The sequence below is a fragment of the Sipha flava genome, unplaced genomic scaffold (assembly GCF_003268045.1).
Source record: "Sipha flava isolate LNK unplaced genomic scaffold, YSA_version1 132_pilon_pilon, whole genome shotgun sequence".
Taxonomy (NCBI): Eukaryota; Metazoa; Arthropoda; class Insecta; order Hemiptera; family Aphididae; genus Sipha; species Sipha flava.
In genome coordinates this window covers 460,663-479,850 of record NW_020271758.1, presented here as the reverse complement: position 1 = coordinate 479,850, position 19,188 = coordinate 460,663, and the positions used below count along the sequence as shown (strand labels likewise).

At 33.9% G+C, this 19,188-nt stretch overlaps 1 protein-coding gene and 1 pseudogene across 1 annotated transcript in view; both read left to right on the top strand.

Annotated features, from left to right (window-relative positions):
- The first annotated feature begins 9,703 nt into the window (after window positions 1–9,703).
- Window positions 9,704–14,751, top strand: LOC112679226 (annotated as a pseudogene).
- An 899-nt stretch (window positions 14,752–15,650) lies between these two features.
- Window positions 15,651–19,188, top strand: part of LOC112679208 — a 51,173-nt gene continuing 47,635 nt past the window's right edge. Inside the window, exon 1 of the mRNA XM_025548913.1 lies at window positions 15,651–16,181. Coding sequence (XP_025404698.1) covers window positions 16,168–16,181 — 14 coding nt within the window. The 5' untranslated portion in view covers window positions 15,651–16,167. The remainder of the gene's footprint in view (window positions 16,182–19,188) is intronic.

The window sequence follows — 19,188 nt, the reverse complement described above, 5'->3', positions numbered from 1 at the left end:
TTAAAACCAATTATTTTTACGTTTTCTGTTCAAAATAAAAGCGGTATTTCGAACGATGATGATATTCATTAAAGGGAATTCACTTTTTTTTTTTTACCATGAAATTACACTACTTGTTTAATGATATTGTACAATTGAAAATTACTGTTCGCGGAAAACATTATAAATAATTGAGGCATACATTAAAAATGATTTATTATAACGAGATTTCGGAGAAAGAATTATATTACACTAACCGGCTACAAGCGCTTTCATAAAAAAAAAAAAAATTAATAAAATAAAATATTTACACTGCAAGTACAGTATAACAGTTGAGTAGAGAAGAATCTTAAGTGTTGCATAGCTCTTGTGTTTAGAATAAAATATGTTCGAGCATCGTTTTGCGCTGAATTCAAGCATTAAGTCGTACCACAATGCACTTTCAGAAGTTTCTTAATCGTTTAAAGTTCTACGTGTCGTGGATTTTCGAAGACAGAGACGCATACGTATCGTACAAGATTATCATAAATATTGTGCCGTAATATTTTGTTTACAAAGAGATACGAGACATAGTTATTTTTCCAGTCAATGACAACTAATAGTTAAGATATGGAAATACGCGTAAAAGTGGATCGAATTCAAAAAATAGTTGCGCACGAGTACAAGTCTCAAAGCAATGAAATAAATAAATAACGCGTTTTAACAGTGTTCTTTATATAATGGTTGTTAATTTGATGAAACTCGATTGGATGGACATACGATGTACTTGATATACTACATATCAGACGTGCCCAATACGTGGTCCATGACCATTTTATAAAATCAGAAATTTCTATAGGATAAATAAAAATAAAATAAAAATTCTAATTTAAAAAACAAAATGTTATATTAATAACATTTTTAAAAATGATTAATTAAATCAAATTGTATTAAAAATATATATTTAATTTTAGAATATTTAATGAAAATAAATTAGTGTGAAATTCGGGCTTGTAATATTCTTTAATCAATTTTTCAATGTTTGAATTAAAATGTGTAACACTAATTTTTATAAGAAATGTCAAACGAGATATTTCTAAATGATTTGGGTAGTTCACGTGGGGAACGTTTGTTCGCATAGATAAGTAGAACCAAAAAGGGTAAATGTACGCATTGATAATTCTTTTATTTTTGGACATGTGGTTTCGAAAGACGAAAATCAATTAGTGACTGGCGTGGAAATATTCAGTACTTACACACGATAAGAGTCATAAATTCGAAAAGTGATCGAAAATAATATTGTAAAACATAATATATTCAAGGACGCCCAGAGGGGGAAGGACATTGCGGATCATTGCCCCCTGATATTTTTCATCTGGTTTAAAAAATGATAAGTTGATTTGTGTGAACGCAGTGGCTAATATTTATTCGTAATTTGTTTTGCCCTCCCCTGCCTAATTTCCGCGGGCGTTCTTGGTTAGGTTCTACGTTTTATCAAGTACACACAGCCCGCAGTATAAATATAATTTTCGCATATGTAGTCCGTACACGTTTGTTGTTATCAGGAATTCGAATGCCAATAATTGCGAAAACGATTATATTATATGAACGATTCATCGCGAGTACCCATACCGTGTTATGGCACGTCAAACTTGGTGCGGAATCCAATCAGAACGATGCAGGTATCGCAGGTAACAGATATGTGGAAAAGAAAAGTAAGTTTCGGTAGGACATATTTATCGACGTTCGATTTAAGTAAATCATTTCCATAAGCGTTAGACCGGTTCAACGAATTCGGACCACGCAACACTGTCGGTCTTGCGGTTTTATTATTTACATTCTAAATAATTTTTTTTTTCTCCCCTTACGGTACGAAAACATAAAAAGTTAGAAATACGTTTCGTAAGATTTTAACAATTCGCACACCACTCCCAGATCAAAACGGTCGTGCGTCGTACAAATCGTTTCGTCCATAGACGGCATTTGGGGGGGGGATAGCACGAAGGGGCAGTTGACCCTCCAGAAAAAATATCAAGAGGGCAAACTTATCATTTTGCCCCCCTCCTAAGTTAAACATTATTAAAAAAAATTTTAATTTTTTTAAAAAAAATGTATGTTAAAATTACGTTTGTACAATTATATAAGAAAATTATTCCCCATGTTAAGTCAGATCAATAGTATCAATATTATCAACATTATCATAAATTAATATAAACTAATGCATTAATGTACGTTGATTAAATATACAATACAGTACATTTAATCAATACTTTTTTAACGATTATTACATATTAGTCTACTCATATAATATGGATATTGCTGAGTAGACAATACGTTCCAACTAGGGCATATATATATTACTGTTGTAAATCCAACGGCTATGCAAAACATGTAAGACAAGGTGTTCGGCCACGACGTCCGTCCAATGTAGTTGCACTCCGTATTGTTTTTTATGTAGAAGTCCTTAGTCCGTAAGTCGTATTCAAACACGTATATTGAATATTAATAACTAAACTAAATCGATCTACATTTATCTATAATATTAAGATCTTTCCTTTTATGCTCCCTAGCTACGGTATAATACGTTCAAAAGGATTAGAAACCTTCCCTGATTATCATATACTCGTATAAATATATATATATATAACTAGTCAACATCGACCACGTTACACTTATATAACATATTACATTGATATTAATTGATATACTTATCGTACACAAAGTAAGTAAAAATGTATAATATGTTCATAAGTTGAACGTGAGTAAACTTTCAAATTGGTCAGTAAATTGTGATTCATTTTTGCCCCTCCGGCAAATAAGAGCCAAGTGCCGTCTACGGTTTCGTCCGGAAAGCGTCCGGCGTGACCGTGCTCCCAAGAGCGCAATAACCGTCTTGAACGCCTTAAACGTCTTGAAACGCGTGTTCGTGTAACGCGCGTCCCAGGGAACCGTTTACGAGCGCAGTCCGCCGCGAGTTGGCGACCGCGCGTTGCATAACGACCTTTAACAACCGTCGTAATTATTGCAACCGTAACACCGTCCGCTTACCTAACGCGCATCACCGTTAACTACATAATAAATCGTTACGCGGTGTAACTCTCGCGGCCGTAACTCGCGCGCTCATAACGCGTACGATGTACACTCACGGACAGGACGAGTTTTTCGTTTTCCGAACGTTTCACCGTTTTCTCGATCGACGGTCCACCGTGTTTTGCAATCGTGATCGTTTTTTATTTATTTATTTTTTTGTTTTTTGTACCACCGTCGCAGCATGTCGTGCAATATCCGCGTGAAAAAATTGCAATTTTTTTCCCCCGCCCGTGTCGCCGTTTGATTTTTTTTTCGTATATCTTACGCACACGCGTCGCGTGTATGTTTTATATTTCACGTCTCCGTCCAACATTCGGTGTGCGGGGTGCGATCGTCAAATCGGCGTTTGAGTTGTTAATATTCAAGTCATTACGATTCGACTCGGCCGTTGGACAAAGGAAGTAAAAAATGGTCAAACGATTATTACAGCTACCGGTTGTTTGTCGATACACTTGCGAGTTGAAGCGTTATAACCAGGGCTCATAACTTATAGCTCTAAAAAAGTAATTATAAGTTCTACAATATGCTCTTAAAAATATTCATATAAGCGCTTGAATATGTACTAAAAATACAAAAATATGCAAAAATAAATATAAAATGAAAAATAAACAATTTTCACTTATTATTAAAAAAAAACGTATCACGTATAAAAAAAAAGAAAAAAATTAAACTTTTATTATTAAAATTCTGTTGCAACGCTATATGATACAAATAAATATATAATTTAAACAAAAATAAGATGAATTAGTTAATTAACATGAATTAATTACAAGTATAAAAATTAATACTACTATAATTACTTGTTATTAATAAGGAAAAACGTTTTATACGCTACAGAACTGAAAAAGCAAAATAGCAAGTAACAATTTTCTAAATATGCAAAATTAAGTCTGAAAAATAGAAAAAAAGCAAAATAGCACTTATACTTTGAAATTTGTTGCAAAATTATGCAACATAAAATTTTGTATTTTACTTCTTAGTTATCTAAAACAAATTTATAGCTCACATAGGTATTTCTAGGACCTCTCAAAAAAAAAAAAAAAAAAATAAATAAATTATAATAATAATGTAAAATATGTAAATGCTATAAGTTATGAGCCTTGGTTATAACGTTATATATTACTCTTGCGTTTCATCATCTACAACAAAAATATAAGTACGTATGACGTTGGATTAATCGTATTTCATTGCGTTGTACTATTTTTCAAATCAAATCGTTACAAATCATTTAATTTAGATACTTCGATTTGATAATACCGTCGAGCTATAATAATTTTCATGACCATTGTATTCATATATATATTATATGGGCTCATGATTTCGCAATAAGATGAGGAGAAAAGCATACCTATCATATCCTATCGGTGAATATTTGAACACAATTAAGTCGAATTGCTAATATACGTTCTGAATTCGCATCATTCCGATAGAAACACTCCGGCATAATAATTGTTATTACCGTGAAATATCAATAAGGTTACCTTGCACGCCCAATGAACCCACGATAAAATGCATCTCCTGTTTCAATTAAATCATTTCCGTCACTTTCGTCGTGGAATCGTCTACATTCGGCGAATATTACGGATACCGATGTTACGATATTGTGTTATCACTTCATAGTTGATTCATGTTCAGACGGATAGGTTACACACGTTTTACGCGGAGAGTAGAAAATAATATCAAATAATATTAGAGGAGCGTACACATGTCCCTTTATTTTTCCTGCGCGTACCTTTTGATGTAAACGCCAATAATATTTTCGACGAAAAACGGTCGTTCTCTCGTCGTAATATATCGTATGCCAAAGTGAGCTTAAACGAAACGTACGGTTATTCGGTACGGTTGTTCGGCCAAGTATAATTTTTATGACATCCGCAACGGACGTTGACGTCATCCGCCGTACAAATATAAAATTGCATCGACCTTTTCCAAGACCCGGTTGGTCATCCGTGTTCTAAACCAAGTTAATGAATTCGAATGAAAAACCGTCCGGACGTTCTTGCTGGCCGACCGTCGGAATAACTCTCTGCCCTCGGTCTCGTCTTTGATGTGCTGCGTTTAATAATTTACGCCGAGAGTTCAGTAGAAAAGCTTTTCGGTAAAAATACCGATGTGGAATAGAACTCGTTTGAATAATATTCATTTTGTACCCTTCGCATCCCGACGGTTCGCATTAATTTCGAAATGCTAATAATAATAGTAATAAAATATCGTCCCGCGATGGTCGGGTTTTAATATCTGTATGCCATTGCCGAACCCTATCCCACAGCCGTCGGCGAAACACAAGTCAATACGCGAGAACAATATTATAATGAGACCGGTAGCAAACAACCGAAATGGCCGATTTCACAGAACCGTCGTTGTAGTCCGTTCATATTTGAATGCGTTTGTCGAGGAATTCTCGGTGAAATTCAAACGAAATCGGTGTCGCTTAAAACGTTCATAGCTGTTTGACTACCAGCCGAAACGATGTCCGACTAGAAACTAAAAAAAATCTTTAAAATCATTGTGACTCCAGTTTGTGACGTATAGACTGCAGGTATTTTACTCTGCAATAAAATTATAGGTGTAACAAATTATTGCTTTGCTCAATTTTTTTTTTTTATATATATTTTGCCTTTTAAATCATATTTTCAATTTAATTTCATAATTATTATGTTTCTTGTTATTAAGAGAATCTGTTATAATATTTTAAATTATTTCGCGTAAATACTAGAATATTGTCTGCAATTTTATAACATTTTATAGTTTTATAAAATTGCGTTGGTAATTTTTTTATTTTTTATGAAAAAATTCGAATTTTTAGTGCAATTTTTTTAATGCTTTCCTTAATTTTTTCGATATTTTATGTAATATAATATTATTTGATTCATATTGTGTTATTTTATATTTGTTTCATACTTATAATTGACTCACTATACTGACCGGTGATCATTAGTCATGTGGTGTTAACAACAAGCGAACGATCCGTACGACATAATTGGTTATAAAAAATTATACTCAACGAACCTGCAGTTCGTCTTCAGTCTGATCATTTAAGATTGTAAAAAACGAGTATACGCAATAATGTTCGAAATGGATTAACACAAAGTACAATGTATCATAATCAAGTATTGAATATTTATTTAAATATTTTCAAGATTAAATATGTACAAAGAAAATTAGTAAGACGCAACCGAATACCCATTTTACTACGTCTATGTTCGTATTTTTTGTTGGGCCCATGGAATAAAATGTAAGCTTCGAATTTTCAAAAGTATACCGTAACACGTGTGTGAAGTTACCCCCCCCCCCCTTTTTTTGTCCATCGACTTCAAATCTTCATCAATCAGTATTCTTTAATGTTTTCGAACACAAACTATATTGTATTACGTATAATTAGTACAAATCACATAATCTTTAGGTTTCCTTATTTTATCATATAATTTGATGCTATTTATAACACAATACATCCAGGCTGATGGAAAAGTTCATAAAACTTTTATTTTTGTTAATTTATATTTGAACATATATATACATATAGGGAAAAATTAAAATTCCCTCGTAAGTTGTATTTAAGTATATTAAAATAAATACGTTCTAAAAGAAGGAAAGGGAAATAATTTATTTTTCCATTAACTAATTTAGATATATCAATATTTTTACGACAAGTGGATAATAGATTAATATTAAGCTTGCCTTAACCGAAATTTTTTTTTTCTGGGAAAAGTGTAAAGTTCCAAATTTTAGTGCGCGGACGATATGTCCGGGAAAACGCCAGTTGTCTGTCAATATATTGCGTATAACGCGGTGTGAACGAATCCGAGCTTTCGGTTATTTCTGCGACAAACGAGATCGGTCGAAATCAGTGTTCTGTAAATGAGAGGTGATCGTGTGCAAGCGCGGTGGCGATTCCGAAAAGACAATGTATAGTGAACAGTAGCGTACGGACGTGTGCTTGTTAAAAACTTCGAAATCGTCCTTACGACGGAGCTGTCGCAATACCGGCGGAATATTCTGACCGGCGTATAATGATATATCGACGAGCGAACGGAATAGGGTTAAAATATAAAACGACAGAACAGTGTCGTTCGCGTACGAGACCAATTGAGTAAAATGATTATTAGTTGGACGGCGAACAACACAATACAAATAAACCGATCGCGAAACGCAAACAATGCGCAAGTACTGTAGTGTGCACACACGATGGTACTCCACTTCAACGGTACCCGAACGTTTGGTGTTACGCTGTACGTACTCGTGGGCAGTGAACGTACGATTAGGTTCGGCCCGGTTTGGCTAAAATCATTAATCATTCGTGTCCGGTAACGTAAACAACCATACCTATACCCAGGGGCGGAACTCAGTGTCCTATCCAGAATTTTTTTTTTTTGGGGGGGGGGGGGGGGATTAGAAAAAATTAGAAAAAAACCAGTAATCGGTTTTATTATTGTATTAACTGTATTCTGTATCATATTATTACTGTAATTCGGGTTAGCAGGAGCGGGGTAACGCTAATAATTACTGGTTAGTTTTATACGTAGTATATACTATACGATAGCTCGGAAGTAATGGGGACCGCTGGGCGTTGTGTCGATCGATCATTAAATTTATTAACCATTGAAACATTTTCGGGTGGGGGGTAATAATCCTCTATCCATCCTGGATACGACACTGGTGGAACTAGAGGGCGGAAGACGGGGATACATCCTCCGGCGTAAAATTTTAGAGAGTGTAATTTTTGAAATTATTAACACCGGGTTTGATGTTTTTAATTTTGTTAAGCACTACTGATATTAGGTTCAAAACTCAATGAGAATGATTGTTTGTAGATTATTAGAAAACAATCATAGCCAAGTGTATTTGATTGTTGGTCTATGATGGAGCGTAATCTTAACGTTTTCCTCGGGCGTAAAAATTACTAGTTCCACCTCTGCCTATACCTATACATATACCGTACCTACCGAACACGTCTGGAACGTTATAATGAGAGTTTATTGTACATCAGTGTTTAAATTATTGTTTCACGTCAGGAGACCAAAGCGGCGGGGTAAAGGCACTACGTCGTCGCCGAAATGACGAAACCTTAATTGACGATTTATGTTCGTTTTTTGTACCGATTTAAACGAAAAAAAAAATTTGGGTGGAAAATATGCGCCGATATTATTCAATACATTTTTAAAAAATCGGACTTAGGGATGATTATTAATCAGGTTCATATTTAAGGGGGACATTAAAGGCACCTATCCCCCGGGCCACCAAAAGTTGTAAAAAATAATTAATTTTTGAAAAATAAAAAATATGTAGTATTTTAATTAAATAAGTTTTACAACAAATTGAATATAATATTTAAATTACATATCGAATGATATGTTTAAAATAGCTTTGGTAGCGATATTTTAAAATTTGTATAAAGTAAAAGAAAAATAGAAAATTAAAACAAGATAACTACATACAACTAAATGCACTACTTATTTTTTTTTGATATAATCATTAATAAAATGTACATAAGTGAAATGTATTTTCTACAAACGCTTAAAGATTCGTTTAATATAATATACTCTGATTATTATATGAAGCATGAATTTTTAATTATTGCTTGTCCCGAACTCCCAAAAATGTAAATTCGGCACTGTTAGTAATACATCATTTACCACTAAGTAATACCTCTCTGATCCGAAAATAAGGTTTATCGCACTACAATTACTTTTGATACACGCTTTAAAACTATGATGGAAATCGTGATTTATTATAAGTTTTTTCTTCGACTAAAATATGGATAACAAACAGCTTAAAAATACATAATTGATGTTTAATCAATAGAAACTAATGTTATAAGTAGGACTCGGAAGTTCTAGCAAATGCATATTTTTCTTGGTTCATCCTAGAACATCCAAAGTAAGATAAAAATATGTTTCTCACTACTCAGATATCATATACAATATTTAATTTTGCGATTTTTTGCATATTTACGGGTTTTATTGCTATTTTGCTAATTTAGGGTTTATAGTGCTATTTTCAGGTATATTTTCACATGTAGCAAATAATAACATTTTTTTGATAATAATTGTATTTACTTAGTTATGTTTTTAAAAATATTTTAATTATTGAAAATAAATAGACCTCATTAAATATTATTTTATGTTTTCATCGACAATTTGATGTATTAATAGTTAGTTTTTATTCTCTTATTGTATCATTGCATTAAATTATCAATAATTTTAATTATCTAGGTTAATTTCCAAGGTAAATATAAAAAATAATTTAATAATAAGAACATTTTTACAAATATATTTAAGTAATTTAACATTTTTTTTAACAATTTATAATTCAATCAGTCCAGACTGTGTTAAATGAGCCCAACAATTTGTAAAATTAGATTTTTTTCAAGTTAAATGCATATTTTTTTGATTTTTCGTGTTATTTATAGCGCATATTTTAAAGTTTTTAAGTGCTTATTTAAGAGCTAAAAAGTAAAATTGTTAGTGTTATAACTTCCGAGCCCTGATTATAAGCAATATATTTCAAGTCTTCATGAATATTATATTTTGTGTTACGGTGAAAACAAAACATCGATTTTATTGAAAACCTATGTACCGTACATATTGCCGGTTTTTCATAACAATTCGTCATTGTTTCACAATTATTAAAAAAATACTATTAGGAAATTCGTAAAATGACTCCATTCAATATATCAACTAGACAACAATTCCTATCAAAAATCTTTTACGATTTTGGTAGTCGAATCAATGCTTCTGATCAAAATTGTGTATGACACATAATAAAACACATCATAGTAAACCATTCCTTGTTTCAATCAGGATATAAAATTAAAAATCAAAGTAAGATTACCTAGCTGCAATAGATGGTAGTCGTATATTATGAATAAAAAACACCATTACTACTACAGTACAATATTATAAATAAATCTTAATCTTTACGATGATAATGCGTTTAAATATATAAAATTATGCACAACTAATAACGTATAAGTTTAATATTTATTTTTATTTAAATTATCGACTGTAAAGGTAATTAATATGAATAAAAAAGTATATACATAGCTCATTAATAAAATATTAAGTACCATAATTTTCGACGAAATATTATGATGAAAGAAACATCAAAATGGTTAAACATACTAGCTATATTTTTGGTCAGTTTTCTCAATTTTAAAATGTAATATTTATTTAGACTAATGTGTAAAAATGTTAATCAATCCTGAATATTTGTTACTTTCAAGAACTATTTTGCGTACTCACTATAGAAGGGTATACTTATGTATTTTATAAAAAAAAATATTAAAGTTAGAACCTTAAAACTAGAATAATATGTACACATAAAGAACCAATTATTTTTAAAATTATTTTGAAAATACTATCATTGAGAAATATTAATTTATTAATTGATTTATATTTGTTTTTTAGTTTTTGTGAAGTACGTCAAAGTATTGAAATAGGGTAACAATCCTCTTCGAGTATCATGTAGCACATGAGACTTTTTCGCTTATAATGTTCACACACATGGTGTTTTACAGTAAGTTGTATGGAAAATTATCAATATTTTTTACGAAGTTAAGAAAATATCAATAAAAAAAAAATTCAATTTGCTTCGCATAACTAAAAAAAAATTTTTTTACCGTGAACACTTACGAATTCATTTTATCATTCATGCGTGTTATATAATGTTATAACTATTGTATTAAACACATTTTAATTTTTTATTTTTATATTGTGTTAAAATCGTACATTTTATATATAAAGTGTATAGCGGCGGAACAAGAGTTTATCGAAAGTATATATTTCTTCTCGCTGTAAAACATGTATATTAAAATTAATTTGAATAATAATAATAATAATAATAATTTATTTTAAAAACTAGAATATTCGAAAAACTTGTTTGAACTCTACGCTCGCAGTAAATTATAGTTATAGTCAACACGTTTGTAAAAATATCATTTTAACGTGTAATTGTTTGAATCTAACGCGTGTAAGCAGCACATGCTAAGTGCCGGGTTTACGTTAAATGAGGGATTACTGATGAATTCGATGAAATATTTAAATGACGATCGTGAAGACGGTTGTTCATCGAACGTACTTTTAACGAACATGTATACATTTCCGATGACCTGATTGGAATTTTATACGGTGTCCGAACAATAACTGGCGCATGAACCGAACGGTATAGATGACAAAACCACATCGTTAGGTCTACGTAACAAATGGTGGCCCACAACAAATATGAAATCGTATCTACGTGTTTTTCTATATTTTATATATTTTGCGTTTTTTGAATACCTTAGATTACCGAGTTCTATAATAAAATTGTGTGATGGAGGTGACCGCATCAAACGATTTGTTAACATAAATTAAAAATTCAGAAATTAAGAAAAAACAAAATCAGTTTTATACTATTCATAATGTTTTTAAATTATAAATTAGTATCATTTTGCTGATTTAAATATTTTCAAGTTTTATTATATTTATCTACTGCGTTGAGAATTTACCAAGTATTCTTGTGCAAGATTGCAGATTGATTGAAATGTAATGCTCCAGTTCTATACACAGGTTTACGTTGGTATGTCCAAACCTATAATTTGATTTTCCACTTTCATCCATTTAAGTGTATATGATGGGGGAATATATATTTTTTCAAATATGAACGATGAAATTTTATCTCTTTATAAAATTATTTTTATAATAATAGTATTAAGACCGTTGAACATTTAATTTTACAATTTCTATCTTTATGATTTTTAAACATTTTTGTGGTTAAAATTGACTCCGATGAATATCTAGTCGAGTTAAATGATGAGTTATAAAATGTTCTGAAATTGCGAACCATTCTGTCATTAATTGATTTGATTTAGAGATAGGTATTATATTTTTTAGAATACTAATATTATTTTTAAGAAACAATTTTTTAAACTCAAATTTGACTGAAAAATATTAATATACCTTTTCTGATAACACAATTTTAAACGAATTATTTAAACGAAATAAGTTTTATTTAAAAAATAAATAATAATTTGCGTAACAATTTTGGGAGAAAATCATATATATTTTGTCCCTTTAATCCCAAATTTCAGTTACGATTTTCCATTTTTTGCCTATTCATCGGATATTGTACTTATTATTCTATAGTTACTTTTATCTTTAATATTCTGCGTTTTCATATTTTACAAAAATAAATTTTATTTTTTTCCAGAAAGTAGAAACATTACGATTAAATTCTTTAGTACGGAAAAAGCATTTTCATTTACGCAATGGAATGCTAAAATAGAGACAGTTTAATTGTTAAATCTCAGGAATGATCAAAGGCTCTATAACAATAATACAAAAAAAAAAACAAACCCCTTTTGTTTTAAATTATTACCATTTTGCCGTTTTTTTGAAGGCATTAATCTTTTTGTGTCTCCGTACCTCTCCCGAGAACTTTTTACTGACAGTCTTAATTTTCCCTCGGTTGAAAACCTCCCACTTCAAAGAATATTTTAATTTGTATTATGATATACAGTTGGTTGCATGTATATTACGTGAGTTGTAGGTAAATTTTAATCATACATTTCATCTTTAAACATGATTTCTTGGTTTAGTTCACTACTATATTTTATGATAATCCAACACCTTTGGTAAGAGATATGTTTTAAGTTTTCACTTAAGTGTTAGGAAAATTAATTTCAGTTGTAAATAATTTTAATACTACGCTCTGTTATTTATATTTTACAAGTATCAATGTAGTAGCCATGATTATTGCACCCGTCTTAAAACTTGTAGTTGCTACCAGTTCTTATAGCGATGGTAAGCTTTTAGTTTTTATTTGAACTAAACTCGATTCAACAGAACTATTTTCCACGTTTCTTCTACACTATCTAATAATGTAATGTTTCGTTTTAAATATTTAACGATCGGGGTTTTTCCTTTTGATGTAAACTTGATAAGTTGCTGCATGATATGTATACGACGAGTTGGTAAAAAATTATTATTGCTAAGTAAATAAATATCTTTCATCGATCGTTTTATTATTCGCAAGGCCAACAAAGTTATTACGTTGCCTGTCTAAAACTGTCACACGTATAAAATGCGTGTTGTTCTATATTCATACGGAACAAGTCGTTGACCAAACGCGGCTTTTGTTTCGTGGTCGACGCCTAACCTATGTCAACCGATTATGTACATGACTGTACAAGACCGATAAGGGACTTCAATGGTTGTCCGAACATCTAAGTCTTTGGGGTTGACAAAATGCCAACAGCAGTACAGTCGGTTATTATTTCCGTTTTCTCAGAGCCTTTCACCGTCGAGGTACATTAAACGGCCGCTCGACCATCCGATACGTGCACGATGTCGTCCGCAGGGGGTCGACTCTTGAACTGCGTATACGCATTGTTTGATACGAGAAATTAAGTTTGTCATGTAAAATTCAATTTTATGTGTTCTCGAATCCCAAACGATTTTGTAATCAATTTTTTTATTAGAAAGTTTTTTTTTTTTTTTATGATTTTTAATTATTATATTTAATTTATAAGCACTAGTGTGTACATTTTTAGCAACACGATTTTAATTCCCTCGCGGCTATATATACCTTTAACACGATCGGTGTTCATGAATTGGCTGCAAATAACCCAAGAAATAAGTTTTCAGTTAGGTATGATCTATTTACACTATGTGATCGATTGTTTTTGATAAATTATCGATTGACCAAATATTTGTTCGACAACTAATAGCTTTGGTTACACTATACAGATTGAACAAGAGAGAAGGTCTTCTATTAACAATCTTCGAAAAGGTAATAAATAAAATATCTATTTATCTAAATAATAGGTGTAAGTTAAATATATAATAACGGACGCAGGTATATTTAGCACAACGCTTTTTTGCTACTGGATGTTATCAAACATCAATTGGTAATAATAGATATATGGCCGTACCCCAACTTAAAGTTTCTAGAGCCATGTGTGGTTGAGGCATTGAACCAACCGGGAATATTAATTGAGTTCCCCTGTAATATGCAAGAAACAACGGAAATTAGGAATGAGTAATACATACTATACAATAACTCCTAAAACTAAAACAGTTATCAATTTAGTATACATTTGTCGTGACTGTCAAATGAAGGATTTTTATAATTTTAATTATTATGTAAAATTTGTAAATAGTTGTACAAGTCTGTACTCAATTGCCCCATAACTGAAGATTAACAAACAGAAATAAAGAAAAAACCAACTATACAAAAAACCATTTTTTTTTATAGTTTTTTTTTAAAATAATTAATTTTTGGGAGTTTTAGGTTGTATTAATTGCACACACACATATTTCATTGTACCTTCTAGAAATCAAAATACAGTTGTACCAAAGTATGTTTATGTTAACAGAAAAGATTACCGCTCATTAAAGTTACTACTGATGTACATATTAAGTTTTATAAAATAATTCTTTTAATCAAAATTATTTTAAGCAACTGTATTACACCTGTTTAATTTTCTTATTTATATTATCTTCTATTCGATAGATTTTTGATTCTAAACTGTATATTTCGAGTGTGAACGTCAGTTTTCCTGACAACAAGGCAGAATCCCGTTTACGGAATTCGTCTACAAGAAATATATCAAAGACATTACGTGGACGTGAACACAAAAACGACGCGGTACATTTTTTGATTATCTTCCATGATGAACTTTATCAATCGAAAACCGACTATTGTCCGCAAACCGCCTATAACTGACGTAGTATTCAACGTCTAACCCTCATTAAAATGGGTAACGGGTCGACCACAAACCAGGTAGGGGAACCAGCGTTTTTATAACGAGCATTAATCACGATTTAGGTATGGTCGACATTAGTGACCATCAACTTGGTGAAAAAACATTTGGTATACGACAAAAAATGTCGTCCTACGATGTGACGTCGCGAGTGGTTCAAGAACAGGTGTTTCAGATGTCGTGTGAAAACGTATAACGCGAGATTTTCTTGACGAGATTCAAGAATCGACGGTCAGGATAGAACGGGCGGCGAATCCCGGCGCTAAACACACATTGTTCCTACGTTGCAACGCCTCCGGCCTCCGATGGAACTCGGCCGCGGTCTTCGTAAGGCATCCGTGCGCTATGCGAGTGGGCGAAGTATGGGCGAAATTAAGTGATATCGAACGTACACGCGAGCGCAACGTGTATTTTTTCTTTTAAATTTTTGTTTTCCTCTCGCCCTGCTCCCGTTCGATCGCTTAACGTTTCGCCCTGGCCGTGTTCGACGATTCCGATAAGAGCCGACGGTCGACGTGATTAAACGACGCGTGCGAAAACTCCGCGGAGAGCCGGAGAGACAGTGAGAGGAGGGAACAGGAACAGGAGAACAAGCGGAAGGCTTAGGAAATGGAAATGGGAAAGAATTAAAAAAAAAAAAAAAACTGCGACCCGAGACGTGATGTTGCAGCAGCAGCAACAGCAGCAGCGGCGCGTGCACAGCAGTGCCCCCACCGAACGGTGCGGGAAAACGCGCGGCGAAGACCCGGTGGCCCCCGCGTGCTCATTGGCCGAGACCGCAGCGGAGCGTTTGCCAAAAAAAAGTGGGAAAAACCGTAGTACGCGATACGCGCGTTCGCCCATTCTTTCGCGCCGTTCTTCCACCGCCACCGAACACTTTGCACACACCAGTTTTTCCCGACCGCTCTTCTTCGGTCTTCTGCCACTATCCTCCCGGCCGTGCACCATACCCGAAGACGCGCTTGCGAACCCGCCAGACATCAGTCCACCGGCACCAGCCACACCGCACGAACGTGTTGCCCTCTCCGACCTGGTCCCAGTGTCCCTTGCACGTACAGTCTCCCGGGTCCGTCGTTCCGTCCGTCGAATTCGCGCGTTCGCCCGTCCCTCCAGGTGCCCAGGCAACCCACCGAGTCAGAACAGTCCGCTGCAGTCCGACATCGCCCAGAGCAACCGAACTACAGTTCGAGTGTTGCGGTTTGTCCAGCCGTCTCTCTAGCCGTCGTCGTTGTCGCCAGACATTTGGAAAAGTCTCGAAAGGCCGAGAGAGCGAGAAAAAATCCAACAACAACGGGTCGTTAGAAAACGCTTTTGCCGATTCCGCGGTCGATCGTTCAACGCGGACGTCGCAACAATCTACCAACCCCCGAAGAGCCATAATGATACTCTCCAAGTAAGTGTAAAACCCGTTTTCGTGCGACACGTAGCCGCAGTAGTAGTAGGTAGTAGTAGTAGTAGTAGTAGTAGTAGTAGTAGTAGTAGTAGTGGTTTCACACTTATGTACGTCGCGACTGTTGGCATAAACCGTAAAATATGACATCATTACGATAATGGATGGGTAAACTGTGTTCATTATAAATGCACGATAACGCGTCCCGAGCACCGTCGCAAATTACCGCCGTACGGTTTTATACAGGTCTCATTGCGATATTTAGATACCCGTAGTTGTATATACCTAGGTATAAAATTGAAAAACCTTTTTTCTTCTTCTATTCTTTCTAGGATTTTATGGATATATATAATTTTACTCTTTTTTCTTTCTATTTTTCACGCCAGAAATTGTATACGGTCGATCTGTATACAAGACTCCGTGAGTAATTACTCCGGAACGGATGCACCACTTATTTATCCGACCGGGGCACGCGGAGGGGAAGTCGTCGTCACCGTCGTCGACGAAGACATATCTATATTGTACATCTTATTGTTTCGTTAATATATATTGCACTTCTGAATGGCCTCTCCCGAGGACGTCTTTATTGGTTCGGCCGATTGATCGTTTATCATTTATTGTATTATGTGTACCGTTTCGGTTTGGGTATCAAGTAGATCGCGTTCGAAACGCGACGGAAAGAGGCCAAACAGCCGCTGTCTACGCGAAAAGTCGCGACTGTGTTACACCATCCCGTGTGTTTTCATCACGTGTTATGCGAAACTTCCAATTCGAACGGAAATAACGGTCCAGCCCGTTCGTATTCGGATGTTATCGTATTGCGTATTGTTATAGTCGGGCTAATGTGCTTGAAAAATAATATAAATACAATGACCACTGAAATGCGACATAATAATATGCACGTGTAATTTTTTTGCGTGCGTTATAAATGAGACGTAAGAACGGTATTCTCGTTCAAAAGCGATTCGTGTTCAGCGATCGCTTAATGGGTAGCGTGTGGACGTATTCGATTTTTCTTTTTAAAATCGTATCTTCTGCGGATAACGTACTTCTGAAACGGTATCATGGTTTTCATAGGTTTAAGTCCACGAGCGGAGGGAAGAAATAAAAACGTTGTCCGAATACCACGGAAAAACTTAATAAATCTTAATTTAATAGTACACGTTTTCATAATGATTTACGTCAAAGGGTTTTGCACAAAAGTCGCTCGACGCTATCAAATAAAATGCCTACTGTAAAAAATGTACATACACATATAATACACTTGTGATGGTTTTTTATCGTTTAAAAAACTGTCGGATGTTACGCAAAAAACACGTCGCACGGTCGGGGTGCACGTTACATGCGTGTGTGTTACAATTGCGTGAACACACGGTTGAGATGCACCGATGATCATCGTAGCCCAGAGAAAGCCGGACATTGCTTACTAGAGTGCACGAAGTACCTGTGTGCCGTAATCTCGGTGTAGGCACGCGAATTAGATTATGCGTAAGCTCGTTCGGTAATCGAAATATCATCGCGTTTCGCTGCGTTTTCCGACGTACGAGTGTGTACGTTCGTGGACTCGCATTCGGTCGTGTTCTTACCGCACGAAGTCTCCGAAGAATCGTGATATTGTTCAAAAAAAAAAAAACCCTGTAGTCGTCCCGTTCCGACGAGAAAAACGTTCACCTCGTAACAATAGCATAACGCACGTCGATACTCGTAGATCAGAGGTCGGCAACTGGTTGACCGCGGTCCGGATCCGGATCGTGGAAGGCAATACTCTGGACCCTGTCAACTTTTATTTTCATACTCCTAATATTGTAATTTTTAATATAAATTAATTGTAATAACCAAATAATTATATTCATCTTCATACTGCTATTTTTAAAATATAAAGATTTGAAAAAGATGGTTTTCAGTGGACCTCATAGTTTTATTATTTTAATCCTCAGGACTCCAATATCATTTACTTGCCGACCCCTAGCGTAGACCCACGGCCGTTTCGAACGTTCGCTTCTCGTCATCGTTCGTGATGCGATAATCATGATAATACGTGTTAAGACGTGTTTATTTTGATATTATTTTTAATAAACCGTTGCGTACCGTTTCGTTCGCATTTCGTGCCAGCATCGTTTAATTATGGTTTATTTTTTTTTTTACTTACCCGTCGAACGGTTAATTCTTTCGTATTCACCGATAATGTTCGACGGTCAAAATCAATCAATTTCGTTCGCGTTTCTTATGATTTATAATATTTAGAAAAATAAAAATATCACGCGCACATATTAATCCGTGATGCTTTTCAAATATAAACCGTCATCTAAATGGTTTTAATGTAGACGTCATCCTTCCGATAAGGTGAACACATGAAAAAAAAGTACATCCTGTCCCACATTACTCGCAAAATATATTATATTAGGTATTACACCTATCATAGTGTACTATGTAACGGTAAATTATACGAAAATGTGCCCATATGGTCTAGTAGGAAAACTGTCTTTGGTACAGTAAAATAGTTTGATGACAAAGCGTTCGACTGACGCGTTTTAGAGGTAAACGTGTATGAATTTCTCATGGTCAGGTAGCTCGTGCATTTCAACACGTTTTCAGATCGAAAAATATATAAATACATCTCTAACACATTATTACCAAAATGAAAACGGGTCGTATTATGCCCAAGACTCGTTAATTAAGTGTGTTTACAGTCGGGTGAAAGTCCATGTAGGGCGACGAGGATAAAAAATAAAACTTATACTCGCTGAATGATAAGTGAATTTTTACAGGTTAAATGTATTTTTTTTTTTTTTTTTAATTAAAAACCGTTCCACAAATATTCTGTTTGAAGTCACTACCTGTGTATATACATAACAATATAATACCGAAATAAAATAGGTAGAAAAAAAAATTAAAATCTACGATGTGCAACTAATACCGATGATTATCGACCACGGACGGGTATATTTACAGTTTATGCTTTAGAATGCTTTGACGATGAGTGACAAAAAAAAAAAAAAAATTCGCTAAA